Below are 15,952 nucleotides of genomic sequence, written 5' to 3'. Positions count from 1 at the left end.
ATGTAATGGGGTCTGGGTGTTTTTAAGATGTTAGGAAAATATTTTATTGCTGTATTTCACTGTGAGACACTGACAAAGTAACCTCAGACCTCTTTTTCCCGCTCAATGGAAGCACTACTGTTCATCAGGTCATATTCTAACACCAGGTTCCTACCAATGGATGGTTATTTGTCTTTTGTTTACATTTGAAGCAGTTTTCAATCTTCTAATAATGTTCCCTACACCAATGGTTCCCAACCTGGGGGTTGGGACTCCTCCAATGGGTCACAAGATAAGTCTGAGGGGTCGTGAGATAATTAATTGAAAGAAAAGAAGAAACATATTCCTCTCCTACACAAACGTATCTTATTTTTTTCACAGTTGAGGGGTATAATAAGTAGGCACTGCGTCATCTACTGTAAAGGGGTCAAACACCAGAAAGGTTGGGAATCACAATCTCTTCAAGTCCATTTCCAGTGCCGTTCTGTTTAGGTGCCATGTTTCATTCAGGTTTGTTTTTACTTCTCACTCGTGCCTTTTACTGTCGTGTTTGTTGGTAAATGCTTCTTGAGAAATATCCGCGTCTATTATCAACCTGTTAAAATCTTTAATCATTTTACCGGCAGATTTCTGTGGTCCAGTCATTGTTTTTATATAACAAGTGATCTCAAGAGCTGCTTGTCCTCCTTGTGTCGTCACTGGTGACGTGAAAACAGTCTAAATGTGTTACTGTAATAATTGTATTCAAATACAAATGGATTATGTTTCCCTATTTCTGAAATAATGGTCATGTTGGGTTTTTTTGTGTTTGTGCCAAACAAAATGGGTGCGTTCTCTACTGCCAAATAGCCAAGAGAAACTGTTATTGTTATAGCAAATCAATGTATTCCAAGGCTGTGTGTGTGTAGGCTAATGTGTCTGGTTCTTTATGACGAAGCTTGTGCAATAAACACCGTCCCCTCATTTTGTCTGTGCTTAAAGGCCTTTGTTGTAGGGGGATTTCAAAACTCATTAAAACAAGCATCTGAAAACTTGAAAGTATGCAGACTGGTTGTTTTTTTTTATCCTCCCTCTCGTTCGTCTGTTGTTCTGCCCTTCTGGTTACAACAGATCACGTTGGGACAAACCATGGGGGGCAGGTAGGGGAGGAATCGAACAGGGAACTCATTGTTCCAGTTTTGGCTGATGGTCATGCAGGGTGATTCAACTATCCATCTCTCTCTCTCTCTTAGTCTCTTTCTCATGCACTCTCTCTCTCTCTCTCTCTCTCTCACACACACACACACACACACACACACACACACACGCGCTTCAAATCCCTGGTGCCCCAATGTTTGTTGTGAGAAGGAATGCACAGCTCTCTGCAGAAGATGGGAAGTGTACTGAAATACTATGTGTGTGTGTGTGTGTGTGTTTGTCAGTGGTGGAAGAAGTACTCAGATCTGTCACTTAAGTAAAAGTACCACAGTGTAGAAATACTTAAGTAAAAGTCAAGCATTCAAAGTTTTGAGTAAAAATACAGCTAAAGTATTAGCATGAAAATATACTTAAAGTACCAAAAGTAAAAGTAATCAATAATCAGAATGTCCCATTTCAGATTAATATATATATACTTTTATTATTTTTATCAGTTATTATTATAATCATTGATGTGTTCATGTACGTATCATTTAGTGTTGCAGCTGGAACTAATTGTAACTACTTTATATACTGCTGAGTAGTTAAATCTATCATAAGACATCATTCTGACAGGTGTGTGTCAGAATCAGTGCACCATGCAGCACAGAATCTGGGTTTATTATCTATAATAAGTTCATAAATATCAGTGTAACAGGAGAGAACGTGGAATGGCAGCATGTGACAGTATTGAGACACAAATACAGCACATGCCAAAACGTACATCTTGAACAGTAGGTGGAGCTGTTGCCAGAGCCTCAAACACATCTGTGAATCTCTCCTTCCCTACTGCTCTGGCACACACACACACACACACACACACACACACACACACACACACACACACACACACGCTGATGAGAGAGGCCTGCTCTCTCTTCATATCTGTACAATAGGGCTTTATGAGAAGGGTCAAAGAACCTACCAACCTCCCTTCATTTGAACATCATCACTCCCTCCTCCTCCTCCTCCCCCTCCTCTCTGCTGCTGGAGAGACGATTGGTCCAGAATTGCCCAAAAATCTCTCATCATCATCATCATCATCATCATCATCATCACAGACATTATCCACACAGCTCAGGCCTTGAGATCATCTTTGAACTCTAGAGAGGAGAGGAGTCCAACAGTGACTTTATAGCTTCACTTTCTGCCCAACATGTAGGGTACAAATACTCAGAGGTGGAAATTAACAAAGTACATTCAATGAAGTACATAGTTCCACTACATTTTATAGCTGGAATGACTTAAACCCTGGTATGCAACCTCTTAAGATTTACACTTAAGAAGCAGTGTCCTCCTTGTAACATATATTCTCTTCCTCATACCTTTAATTATCTAGTGACCCTTTAGATTTAGTTTGGGACCCCATGGGGGGTCCGGACCCCCAAGTTGGGAACCATCACTCTATATTGTATCCCATTATCTCGTGGCTTTTGTTGATTACTTTGCAGACTTCCTACAATGAGCTCCTATGTTAAAGTTTAAATAACCAATAGGCCTTTAAACAGCAATTAAACCAGCAAATCCTTATCCTTTATTATTATTAATACAGAATGCTTCTCGCAGAGTAATGCATCAAACACAACATGAGAATGTAGTACTAATATTTGCTTATGCAATACAATGTGAAGTAGAACATTTACAGTACTTTTGATCTAGTAGTTTTCCACAGACCTCTGAAATTGCTTCTTTAACTGAAGTAGGAGATTTGAATATTAATAATTACAACAATGGCGACTGTCTTGTGTCTTTCTCGTGCTGATGCCCTTTTACAGTATCCACCATTACTGAGTTTCTCCCCGAGAGCCTCCATTCACTCAGAACCAGTGAAGGGTAAGTAATGTTATTGTTCTCCAGTCAAAAGGGTGGATGCTCTTAGTGCTACGGGATGAGCAGAGATCATTCTGTTGCTGCACCTCTCGTCACTTTGCGCAGTAGCTGTTGGCTGAATCTTATTTTCATGGAAACTTCAGTTATATTTACTCATTTTGATATTAAGTGGCTGCGCCGCTGTCCGTGGTGCTGAATTTAAACTGATCTAGACGGGTTTAGACGCATTTCACAGATATCCTTCCGCTTGTGTGTAGCTAATCTTTTGGATTCCTTCCTTTGGATGTTTTTGGTTTCAGCTTTGGTGCAGCGGTGCAAGTCACTATAAAGACCTCCATTGGGGCTTATTTTGTGTGCTTTGGCAGTCTTTCCCAAAAAATGAACATCTTCTTGATTTGCATCTTACTTGTATCTCAGCAGCAGAGGTGGTCCAACGCCCTCTGAGAGAATAATAAGACATTGTGTAATACCACTCATTTGTTGAGTTGCAAATTGCACAACCAAGCGAGCAGGAGAGAGAGAGAGAGAGAGAGAGAGAGAGAGGGAGAGAGAGAGGTTGGTACTGTACGTATTTCCTAATAACCAACAGTAGCTCTAAGGGGCGGTGTCCGGCAGACGGATAGAGGGGAGCTGGTGAGCACACAGGCTCCACTTTTACGCATGAGTTGTTCGTGTAGGTGTCAATGCCAAAGTTACCCTGGATTTGGATTTTATATAGAAAATACAAGTGTCCTTATAATATAATTCAGGTTAAAGCAACATACAAGAACAACAAGTGACACATACACCAGCGGAGTGTGTGTGAGTGTGGAGCAAGTGGACCCAGAAAAGTGTCCGTCATGGGAGCGCATGGATGGAGCTCAGCGCGTCTTGGGTTTGTCGTTTGTGGATACTTCGCGTTTTTCTGCGGGGGGATTGTTCCACAGGCCGAAGCGGGCTGCAGGGAAAGGGAGAGCCCAAACTGCTGCACCGGCCGGAACAACGAATGTTTTGAGTACAGCAAGAGAAAAACAGTGTGCTACTGTGATACCTACTGTCAGAAAACCGGAGACTGCTGCGAGGACTATCAGCGCGTGTGCCAAATATCTGGTGAGTTGCTTGTTCTATCCTGGTCGCTGAAATTTGACATCAGATAACTTGATGGTGCTTTTAAGGCTTTAAAGCTCAAAGTTTGGGGGAAATAAACACCTATACTGTGCAGATTTTATGTGGATTCCAACTGTGCCCTGTCCAGTGACGCCTGTTGTTAATTGTTGACCAGTTTGAGCCAGAGATGGCTGGCATTGAGGTGACATGGAGACAGTGAGACATACTACACGTAGCTGTCTCTAGTGCGCCCATTAAGGCTATTTGTTTTAGGTGACCAGCCAGAGGTGACCATTTGTAGTGGAGACTTGGAGGGGTATCTCCTGTCTTCAACAGCAGGTTGTGTGTATGTGTTTTTGAGTTTGCAGGGTTGACCCTTGACCATTAAAGCTGCAAGTTGCACGACCTGGCCGTGAAGTGGTTGGAAAGTGGAGTCACAAACCAGCATGGCAGTCTCTTCTTCAACTGCGAAAGAATAAACTGCGCTTTGAATCACGAGCTCAAGGTTAATTGTTCACAAAATCCTTAAAATGTGACTGTGGATAACCTCTTCCCTCATCATCCTGGCTGCTGCTATATATGGACAAATTAGGGAATGGACACCATGGGAACAGACGGCCAAAGATGGTCAGGATTACAGTAGAGCTGTGTCTCGGATGGGACAGAGGCAGCTCTTACAGTATGTCGAAACATCCCAAGTTCACGAGGAGTGATTATTTGTGTATAGATACACTCAGAGTGTGACCCATGTCTTAAGTGCACCTTAACAATCACCTGCAGGGTCAGTCATACAAGTCAAAGAGCACTTAAAACCCTGCAACTATCCCTCTATTTAGGCACATTTGGTGTATACATAGTGAACCTTTGTTTCAGTGTTGTATCTGTGCTGTGATGTGAACAGGCTGCCTGATCCAGACTTGAATTAATCACTTAAAAGTGTGTACAAAAGTACTGATGGAAGCTGTAATACACTTTGTTCGACCTCACTGTTTACTGCAAAGATAGCTGAACCACCTGTTAATCGCTGCAGCATGTTATACTACTGCAGTTATTTTAAAAAATCAATTTCCTGCAACACTTGTATGCTTTACATTACAACTAGCCTTTTGTAAAGCATATAGTTTTAGTTAATTGACATTTTAATGCATTTTTACAACTTGAGGGTCCCTTCCTTTCAGTATAAAATCTGTAGAATTTCAGTGAAAATCAGTCTGTATGTTGTACAGATTGTATAGAAATAAAATCTACTTAAGTCTGAAGTCTTTAAATGTACTTGAGACAAGCATCATGTCTGCTTTTATTTTGGTTAGAGTGGTGTTTCTGTCATGTGGTCACGTATTGCAGACTTTTCTAATCAATCTACAATTCCAACTGCATTATGTTAAATGCTAGAAAGGTTTGCCTGTAATGTAAATTAAATGTGACTTCTAGACCGGTAAATGGGCCAAAACATTAGATGTGCATGGAAAAAGAGGGTTCTTGCAGTGAGGCTTTATCAGTATAAATTAATACATTCTGCCATGTTGCTAACAGCAGAGGCGTGGCTACTAGCAACTAAAACTACACATAGGAAGAAATATTGCAGACACAAATCTCATTTTGTGTTTTTTATCCACCAATCAGTCAAAGAGCCATGTAGAGACAGCATTTACCATCCAGCAGCCAGCTGAGTGCAGTCCAGGCATCACCTGATCCATCCCATGCGCCTGCCAAGCTGAAACTTAACAGAATAAGCACAGGAAAGCACCTCAGGTCAGTGTTGAGTCATCACTGTAGTGTTCAACAGCAGCTGGTCCCTCAGAGGTCAGCTAACGGCTGCCATGTGCATCGTTTCGATCACGTGTCGGATGAGGATTTTTAGCACCGTGAATCTGAACAAGAAAATTATGTCAACTTGGCTTTGACCTTTAAATGCTGTATGGATCAGTGAGCGTCGAGTGATGCTGGGAAAAGCACCTTGACTTCCTCCCTCTGCAACCTGAGCATCTTTACAGTATAAACACGAAGTTTGTGGTTTGGCTCAGTTCCATCAAAGTGTCCCGATGTTTTCTAATCCACATTACACTTTATCTGATCCTGATCCTGCAGCTCTGTAACGCATCAAGGAGTCTGTCTGTGTACTGTCTGTCACAGTCTGTAATTTAGTCGTGTCAGCTGCAGCCGAGCAAAGAGCTTGGAGTGGGTGACATCAGAGGAGAGACAGAAACAAACGGCAGACAGTTTACACCACTTGGACACAAACACTTGAAGCTCTTTTGATTGTGTGGAGGATGTTCCTGTGCACTTAATGTTTCCATTACTCTGTTGAGAGCTGTGAGGTATTTACTTAAAACAAGTGGAGTCGGCGGTGCAAAGGAAAAAGAAATCCTCTGTACAACGCATACAGTGAAATAACTTGAAGTGATGTGCCAAGTATTTCTGGGCCCATTTTGATCCACTCATTGTGGTCTGACAAGTCTTTAAGTCTAAGTCCCTAAGAAAGAGACCTTATTTTGAAACTTACAGGGAGAAATGCATCATGGGAGAGGCAGGGAAGATGCATATTTCTGCACTGACTGAAGATTCAGTATATCAGAATTCAATGCAGCCTCAATTGTTGCTTCTTTAATTAGGCTTATGAGACATTTTTGACTGGATAAACTTTCTCTTTCTTCACCTTGCTATGCTATTACTAGAGGACACTAAGGGTTGTTGACAGAACATCAGTAATGAATGATGCTGCATGTACAGTGTTAGAAATCCAATAGGGGAGTTGTCTCCTGTTGTAGGAGTATCTTTGGTACATCACAGCCCTACAGTACGTCTCTGATTGCTCATTCCTCTTCATTGACTCTAGAGATGATGCCGGCCCTCAGGAGGATGGTAGGGGCAGCTCCTCTCCTCTCCTGCTGTGGCGTCTGGTAGTTCTCACTTCAGCAGGAAGACATGTTGTAGCCTCTGCCTCAGATACACCAGAGGTTTGCTCATCTGTCTCTCCTGACGGCACTTCTGCTTCTCACTTCTTTCCTTTAGGGTGCACCGCGGTATGCTGTCATGCCATGATGTTTGCTTCTTTCCATCTATGTTCACTCCCTCTTTTTCTTCCTTGCATCCCACATGTTGTTTCCTTAACCACTATGAGTTGTGAATGTTTTTACCATGCCTGGCTGAAACGGGCCAGCTGCTGTAGTTTTTGGGACAAACACCTTATCGTCCAGTTTCTCCCGGAACTCATATACTTGATGTCCTTCAGCTGGCCTCTTCATTTTGAACATGAAGGGTGTCAACACTTTTCATAGGAACTTTCTTAAGTAGCACTGACATTGCTTCTTGGATTGCAAGGTAACGTAAGCGTAACGTAATGAGCAAATCTTTTATATTTTTATTTGGGTGAACCAGCCCTTTAAGAACAATTGCTTTATTTAGATACAATACATTCTCTATGGTTGACAATGTTGCTCTGTCTTGACTGAAATAACTCATCATCTACTTGATGAGTTCCCTTGACTTTTCCTCTAGCGCCAGCAGCAGGTTGACATTTGTAGTTTTGAGTGAAATCTCTCAACAACTACTGGATGGATTAGCATGGAATTTGGTTCACACATTCATGTCCCTGTGTAATAATGTTGGTGATCCCTTGAATTTTCCTTTAGCGACACCATCAGGTCAGCCTCGGCTGTATTTTCTGTTCTATTTAGCAAATGTTAGCATGCTGACGAGCTAAACTAAAACGATGAACATGGTAAATATACCAGATAGGCATCAGTATGTTTGCATTGTTATGGTGAGCATGTTTGTATGCTGCTAGCATTTAACTTGAAGCACCGCTGTGTTTATGTACAGCCTCACGGGGCTGCTAGCATGGCTGGAGACTCTTAGTTTGGTTAAAGTGAGCAAAACACATTGTGTTGTTTTGAGTGCAATTCAGGATCAGTCATCTTTATTATTCCCCGAAGGCATTTGTCTAACTTATGATGTTGATGAGGTATTCTCTGCCTAAAAGGGGGGGACCAGCTGTCCACAATTTTCAAATACATTTTTGCAACTGAGTTATTCGTGCAAGCTTCCACACTAGAGTACCCACTTTTGATGTTGCCACAACTCTGTGAATTAGTTCACTTTGTTTTTGAAGGTAGCAGGTGAACCTTCCACTGACAAGAGCACATATTTTGTTTCATTTCTTTTTGTTGTTGTATTGTTGTTAGGACATGGAGTCAGTATTCAGAAGGTCTTCTTCTTAGGTCCTGCAATTTTAACAGAAAAGCTGTCTCAGCTGTGTTTGTAATGAATCCTTTTAATTAGTTGGTTTGTTTGGCTCCTCTTTTCAAGGTGTCTACAGGAAACATTTATGTGCTAACCTGTTATTAGGGCTCAGTCCCGTGTCCTTCACCCCTATTAGCAGGCTTATGGTTATTCCTTGTGTTGACAAACATTATAAGGCTCATCTGATGGGACCAAGGCCCAGTTCTCTACATGGGAGGGAGGTTGGCTTGGGAGGTTTTTGGGGTGCAATGGGCCTCCAGAGCAACTGGACATCTGGGTCCCATCAGAGAGGAGATGGGGGGTGGATAGAGGGGGTGGGAGTGTGAAAAAGAGGACCAAAAAAAGGAGACAGATGGGGGAGAAAGAACAAGAGAGAGTGTAGGACAAAGTGATAAAGGGAGAAGAAGATAAAGCAAATTGGGCGGGCAGGTCTGATAACTCTTTTGTTATGAAACCCTAAAATGGAAGCAGAATTCAGGGAGAGTGAAAGAAAAAGCAAATGAATGCCAATCTGAAAAGCCAGATAGTACGCTATTATCTCACTGTATCAAGTGTGACTGGAGATTGGCCGACAAGTCGGGAGATAAAAGTGCTGATGTTGGATACACATTCAGTTGTTGGATTCAGTTAGTGGCGTTTGTCTGAAGCTCTGCCATCTGCCAGGGAAATCAGCCATACTGCCTCAGACTCTGCAAAGTCCTATTACTCTCAAGCTTAGATCAGATTTGATCAGATCAGATTTAATTGACGGTGGCGCAGGAACCACCAACTATTTTGAGATTTTGATTCAAATGCTGCTAAATCCTGCACGGTGCATAGAAATATGTGACTTCCAACTTATACCCACTCACTCCAAACTGGTGAAAAGAGCACAAAAGAAACAGAGAAATCTCTCAGGTGAAATAACAAAAATGGTTTTGATTTTGGCAGAAAGGTGTGTGTTCATGTAGGATCCCTTCATTTATAGTAAGAAGCTGATTGAGAAAATATGTTTTAAGGGCCTTTAAGTTTAGCAGATTCTGTAGATGGTATTTTCAGTGTTTCAAAGGTCACTCTAGCGTTAACCTTGTGCTCCAAAAGATTAGAGAAGACAGATATAAAGTCAGTCGCAGATAAAACACTCTCTTTGTTTAATTATAGAAGTCTTCTTTGAGGGGAAACATTTAAACTTTAAAGCACTTGAAAAACACTTTGTAAAAATATCAGATCACAAAAAGACAAAAGCTGAACATGCTGACGAGTGCCATTTGTTTCCTGTATTGGGGTCAGAGGTCAGAGGTGGTGGCAGGCTTTCCAACTGGGGACTTTCTCGTCAACAATGGGGACAGGGGACAACGGTGGCTGTAAGCTCTGTGGGTCAGGCTGTGTCAGACTGTCAGCAGGGTTATCATGTGGGTGGTGGGACTGCCGCACTGGTGGTACCAGAAACAGAGCGGGGGACCACCACAGTTTGGTAATTGCCTTTTGACCTCTGGTGGCTTGGGGCCAACAGGCTGTGACTCCCAGATTTAGTCCTGTCCTGTTAGTGTGTATGTTGGTGTCGATCAGAAGGTTAATAGCCCTATTTCCCCTCGGGTGCGGGAACTCCCTGACCCTATCGGTTTCATTGCACACCCTCTGTAGTAAAGACCTCGAATGCCTTGCTTGCTTGTTTTTTTCCCCACTATGTGAAAGAAAAACAGCAACATAAAAACTGCCCCTGTGAACGTCAGAGGATGCAGAACAGGGAAGGAAAGGCGAGGAGACAGGAGTAAGGATAAGAAGAGGTGGAGGAGGCAAGAGTAGGAAGTTGATATGGCTGCGGTGTCTGATTCGATCACGCCCCTCTGTGTTCTTTCAAGAAAGTTCATGTCACTCTACAAGTCTACACGGGGTAATGTGTATCCGGGTGTGTTAGGGTGATGACTTAAGGTGGAACAAGCCCAAGTGGGTGGGTTTAATCTGAAAGAAATTGTTTTCGATGTGTGTGTATGTGTGTGGTGATCTGGGAAAGGCGAGTGTCAGGTGGGCAGCACTAATGTGCAGGAATGCAGAGATTCCACAGTGGCTTTGTGGATCGGCTGTGTCACTGAGACAGCCACCCCCCCTCCAAAACCCCAACAGGACCATGGGAATGAACTGAACAGGCGGCACCTTGAAAGCTCTCTCTTTCTCTTTCTCCTGTTCACACACACATACTTATTCACTTGCAGCATTGTACTGTGCTGTGAGCGTGTATTATAAAGACAGAGTGAGGTAGATTAGATGGCGAGGGAGGATTAGATTCAGTTATGGTATATTTATCCCCTCCCTCCCTATAATTTCCCCAAGAACATCCAATAGCTTCAAGCTGTGTGCACCTGCTCTCATTGTATTAAACTTTTATTGTCTACAAAGACGCTCCACACCAATATCAGGCCTTTTGAGTAAAGTATTCTGGTGTAAATGTACATGTTTGCATTTATTAATTTGTGTGTGGTGTGGGCCTTTCCTCCCTAAAACAAGGCTGTTGAATGTCTGCTGCTATTAAATCTCTGTGTTGGACGAGGCTTGATTACTGCTGGAGACTCTTGGCTTTGATCAGAGCAGCCATCTAACTAATACGGTTTCCTCTTAGCCTGATGTAATTGGCTAAATCAGGCTACTGAACAGGGAGCCTGATTGCTGCTGCTGCTGTGTCTATGTGGTGTGCTGTATTTGTGTGTGCGTGTGTTTAAGTGTAGGGTAGAGAGAAACCAGAGTGAACAGGATGTAAAATTAGCCCCTTATTTAAATGGCTCCCACATATGACCTGGGTCACAGACTTCCTGAGTCTGGGGTTTGGCCAGTCTGACATTAGTAGATGGTAATGACCCAGTCACTCGTTTGCCACCCACCTACCTGAGTAAATGGGTGTGTGTTGCAGCGCACAATTTTCAGCCATGCAGTTAGGCATGACAGCAAAGATTAGGGGAAAGTTTACAACTGCCTCTGGGGTAAAGATCCATTCATTTTTCAGAATTAGAGCATTTGTTGTAACAGCACAGCTGGAGAGAGCTCATCTGTGTTTCCTTCTCGTACTTGACCTTCTCTGCTTGTAACACTGAGAAAACCGAAAGCAACCTAAAATCACTACAAGAGACCCCAGATGCTCTTTCTATTTTTCCTCATTCATATTTTACGACTCTTCGCCCATCTTTGGACTTAATGTTTTTCTCCTGACGTTTTTATCTAAAACCCCCAGCTGATCTCCCTGTCTTCCTGCTTCCCTAGCAGCCATTGACTGTGTGGTGGGATCATGGGGTCCCTGGTCATCATGCACATCTCCATGTGGAGTTGGCAGCACAGAAAGGAGTCGGCAAGTGTCTGTGCCCCCTAGAAACGGAGGCACGCCCTGTCCTGACCTCAAACAGCGCCGAGGATGCTTTGGAAACAACGCCATATGCAGCACTGCGAAAGGTGGGAACATGACCTTTTATACGTGCCCCTACACATCTGTTCTGAGGCCTTATCTCCAGCTGCACTATTTCAAATAACTCAGTGATGCTCTTTACCATTGAATCACTTTGCCAGTAATACAACACCACACACACACACACACACACACACACACACACACACACACACACACACACACAGATAAACGCTTCTCCAAGTAGGAGATTTCCAAGGAAAACTGAGTACGCCACTTTGAGTCATTTGATACACTGAGTCATTTTGAGTCATGGGATGAGCTGCTACAGATGAAATGTGGGATGTTTATACTTCCTCTGACTTTTCTGTCATTTAAAAAAAAGATACTCTTCAGTGGAAACAAGAGCTTATCTGACATGATTGTTGCCTCTTTCATTTCCACCTTTTCACCCTCACACCTGACCTGCAGAGGTGGCAAAGATCCTGCCTGATTCTTTCAAGAGGAACTTCAAGGACCCTTGGAGGCGACCACACATGCTGATGAAGGAGGAGAAGGCCAGGTAAGGCCTCTATTATAAGACTGCAAACAAACACACAGTCGACTGCTCACGACTGACCCAGCCAGCCCACTTTGTTTTCGTCTGTAGCGCTGGCTTTCATGTGCCATCGATGCAGAGAGGGGGTAATTACAGCAGAAGTGTGTGGAGCAGAGACTGAGATTTTGTAGCAACTGAGGAGCTTTATTTCAAAAATGCTATCTATGCATTTTGCGTGAAATGTATTCCTCCATATTTCAAAAGATTTGATACTATCCTTAAAAGCACAACTCTTACACATGTCTACAATTATAACCAACAATATGCTATGCCTTTTTTTGTCAGCAATCATTTTACATAAGAAAACGTTCAAATGTTAGCTCTCTTATTTTGGCATAAAGTTCTTTTGTTCCAGCTCCAAAGGTGCATTTCAACTTCTCTGATATACGAAGCTGGATTTTACTTCTGTTTCATATCAGTTTTTCTTCGGCTTTTCCTTAGTTTCAAAGGTCACTTTAAGATCAACGTTGTGCTCCAATAGATTAGGGAGTACAGACCAAGGCCGAGGTTGCCATAGCACGCCGAGCCTTGAAATTGCTTTGACTGTGTAACATGAACACCGTCATCAAATACTTGCATCATGAGCTGACCTTTACTGATAAGGCTACCATAATCCATGTAAAAGGCAAACCCTCCCTGCATACATGTCATCTTTGATCTGAGCTGATTGCAGATGTTCTCAGAGCTGGAAAAATCAGACACCAGGGAATAAAATCATGGCTGGTTTCCTGACAGCCCACAGCCTTTTACGCTGATTAAAATGGACATTGGATACCTTTGTTTTGACTGAAATACAAAGCATCAAGGGATTGGAAGCACATTATTCATAAATGTGAGCCATTCGGCGTGGGCGACACACAGTGATTTCACACAGACATCTGGTGCCCCGATATGTCCCTGGTGTTGTTATGGAAATTGACCCAGGAAACGAGGGGTTAAAATGACGTGAAACGATGATCAGTAGTTGTCTTTGGATCTCTAGTTACATCTGTGACATTATCTGTATGAATAATATTTCACAAAGATGTGGAAGTTGCCAGGAGGCTATTATGGCTGAACACAGATCTGTGCTAATATCTGTCAGGAATGAAGACATAACTGTATTGTGTGTTTTTATAGTACAGCATTTTTAGTGGTATGAACTGGGATTTACAGGGACAAACGTAAGGAAACCCCCCTTCTGCAATGTGGGCATGTACTGAATGTGTTAGAACTTCATTATATACTAACAAAAATTGCTGATAGAATCCATCAAACATAAGTGATTATGTTTTCTCCACTTTCTCTACCTTGTTCACTTCTTTTTATTTACATTTGCTTGTTTGCTTTGTAGCAAAGCTGTCTTCAAATTGCATGCATGAACACTTAGATCGCAACAAATCAGAATTTAATTAATTAATACTGCTTGAGCTTAAAATATATATATTTGGCCATTGTTACTGGTGGACAATGTCTTCAAGAATCACTCTGAGGAAAAAAACTGCAGATTTATGTTTTCTTGACAAACCACCACACTGGGGATGGTGTTTTGTCATAGCTGACTGAATCAGAGACAAAATAAATAGTGCAGAAGTTCAAAGTGCCTGCCAGAGAACACAGTGAGCAGAAAAACAAGACTTTATTATTGTTTCCAGTACACAGGCTGAGCTGTGTTGATATTAGGATACTGCAGGTGACCATGGCACTGCTGGATCTCCTTCAGATGGAGCAAATCTCTTATCGGGAAGTTTGATTTGTCTTTTGTCTTTTTGTTATAGTCGTGATCAAGAACAGCTTGCTGGGTTGGGTCACCACTTGGCTTTTTATCAATCAAGCCACATTGGATGGCTTTTTACTCTTGAACTACTTCAAGGGAAGGGAAAAGGGGATGTGCCGTTTTTAAGAGAGTTTAAACTTGTCTCTTTGTGTCTTCATCTGGACGTTTTCCATTTGCTTGGTTTGTTGTTGATGTTGCAGTGGTATATGTGAGTGAATGATAAGAACAAAATATTAGATGTTGAGGTCTTGGCTACAGAGCATCCTGTTTAGTTCTTACAAGATTACGTCAATAGGTTTATGAACCCAAAAATGTGTGATTTGACTTTTTGACCCCTGTATTTTGCCAGATTTAAGAAACAAATGTAAGTGAAATTGAGTCAGTTATTTTGTCTTTACTATTATGTCTCTGTGCTTGCAGTTACTGTGTGTACCTGCGGGTGAAACAGGCCAGTGCAGCGTGTAAACTCAAACTGTGGAGTGCTCAGCTGGTGAGAGAGAGGCTGGTCTGTGCAGAGTGTCAGAGTGATGCCATGTCGAAGTCAGACCGCTGTGGAGGCGACGGCCTAGAGAGCACCAGGTAAACCAAACAACCAAAAGAAAACTAAAGATATGTTCAACCATTACACTCCAGGGGTGTAAAGGGAGAGGGAATGAACAATTTATTTTCCCCTGTCAGCAACCAGTAAGTGAAGAGCCCATGAGCTAGACACTTAAAGGAACTAGGCTGAATGATGAGCTTAGCTTAGCTTAATTAATGGATGTCTATGGGATCAAGTAGCAGCTGCCTCTGAAAGAAGGGAAACACCTTCCACAATGCTGATGGTGTAATACTTTGTACTGCAAATATAACAAAGATATTTATTATGTAATTTTTTTTGTTAGTTGTGCAATTAGCAACTTCACAAATATGTAAAGTACAGCATAAGTCTGAATCAATCTGTGAAGAATTTTCCTAGTGTTTTAAACTCCTTTTCCCTTATTGTCACGAACTGCTTCATGCCTGATATGATCCTTTTCTTCCTAGAACGTTCTGGGCAGCAGCTTCTGTCCCGGGCTGTCATGGTTCCTGGGTGCGGGAGTCGTCTTCGGAGGGCTGCCGGTGTCCTCCCTACTCTGTGCTCTTTGTGTGAGCCGACATGCAAACCCCAGACATCCGTATGCAGGGACAAGATTTCCCGCAACACCTCCTGCTAAATGTGGAGAGCCATGCCAGCCAAGCCAGACCCCTGCGATCCAGATTACTGGATGGGTAAATCAAGGAGATCAGCAGCATCCTGCCACTTTTTCCTATCACCTCATACTCTGTACTGTACTATTGCTAAGCACACAGAAATTCTTGCATATAACTTCAGATTTTACAGCCACATTATGTACTTATTCTCCTCCAAAGCACAGCAACATCTATATGCCTTTTTACCTCTGAATCTTTGCTATCTACCTCCATCAATGCAAGTGCATTTGTTAATGCATAATGTATAAATATATAAATATATTATTTTGCTTTATACATTTTCTACTTTTGATTGTGTATGTGTTATGTATATGTGTCTATATAGCTACACTTATTTGTATCCAACAGTTTAAACACCAAACAGCAGTTGCTGCACCCAGTTTAAGCCCCAATCCAAAGAGTCATAAATCACCTGCTGGTTGGAGATGCTGAAAACTGGTTCATCCAAATTGTATCCATTGCTAGAATCATTGAGTCAATATATCTGTGTTTTACAGTTTTGTTCCTATTATTATTTCTGTTCAACAAAAACATTTATACCAGCAAGTCAAGTTGAATATCAGGTATTGATTCTCAGGTGATGAGATTTGTGTCTTCGTCTCCCTTCAAGCTTCCTCTTTCGTGTCTGCCTCCTCTGATGGTCACTGATGTTTCTAGTATTTTAAAGTGACTCATAGCTGAA

General features: G+C 42.2%; 1 protein-coding gene across 1 annotated transcript; it reads left to right on the top strand.

Annotated features, from left to right (window-relative positions):
* Positions 1-3,824: 3,824 nt before the first annotated feature.
* LOC139284735 (somatomedin-B and thrombospondin type-1 domain-containing protein) lies at positions 3,825-15,169 on the top strand. Its single transcript, XM_070905095.1, has 5 exons — positions 3,825-4,074; positions 11,545-11,730; positions 12,155-12,245; positions 14,458-14,616; positions 15,064-15,169. Exons 1-5 carry the CDS (start codon positions 3,825-3,827, stop codon positions 15,167-15,169), a joined length of 792 nt encoding a protein of 263 aa, XP_070761196.1.
* The last annotated feature ends 783 nt before the right edge of the window (positions 15,170-15,952 follow it).

Source organism: Enoplosus armatus, chromosome 4 (genome assembly GCF_043641665.1).
Source record: "Enoplosus armatus isolate fEnoArm2 chromosome 4, fEnoArm2.hap1, whole genome shotgun sequence".
NCBI classification, from domain to species: Eukaryota; Metazoa; Chordata; class Actinopteri; order Centrarchiformes; family Enoplosidae; genus Enoplosus; species Enoplosus armatus.
The sequence above is the reverse complement of the archived record's forward strand: the minus strand, read 5'-3'. Positions and strand labels throughout refer to the sequence as shown.

What these genes read in the sequence shown, in the direction of transcription:
- LOC139284735 (XM_070905095.1), top strand. Translation starts at nt 3,825, where the DNA reads ATGGGAGCGCATGGATGGAGCTCAGCGCGTCTTGGGTTTGTCGTTTGT. An exon ending in GCGCGTGTGCCAAATATCTG is followed by an intron (nt 4,075 to 11,544) that starts GTGAGTTGCTTG and finishes CTGCTTCCCTAG; the next exon opens with CAGCCATTGACTGTGTGGTG. An exon ending in GACGGCCTAGAGAGCACCAG is followed by an intron (nt 14,617 to 15,063) that starts GTAAACCAAACA and finishes TTTTCTTCCTAG; the next exon opens with AACGTTCTGGGCAGCAGCTT.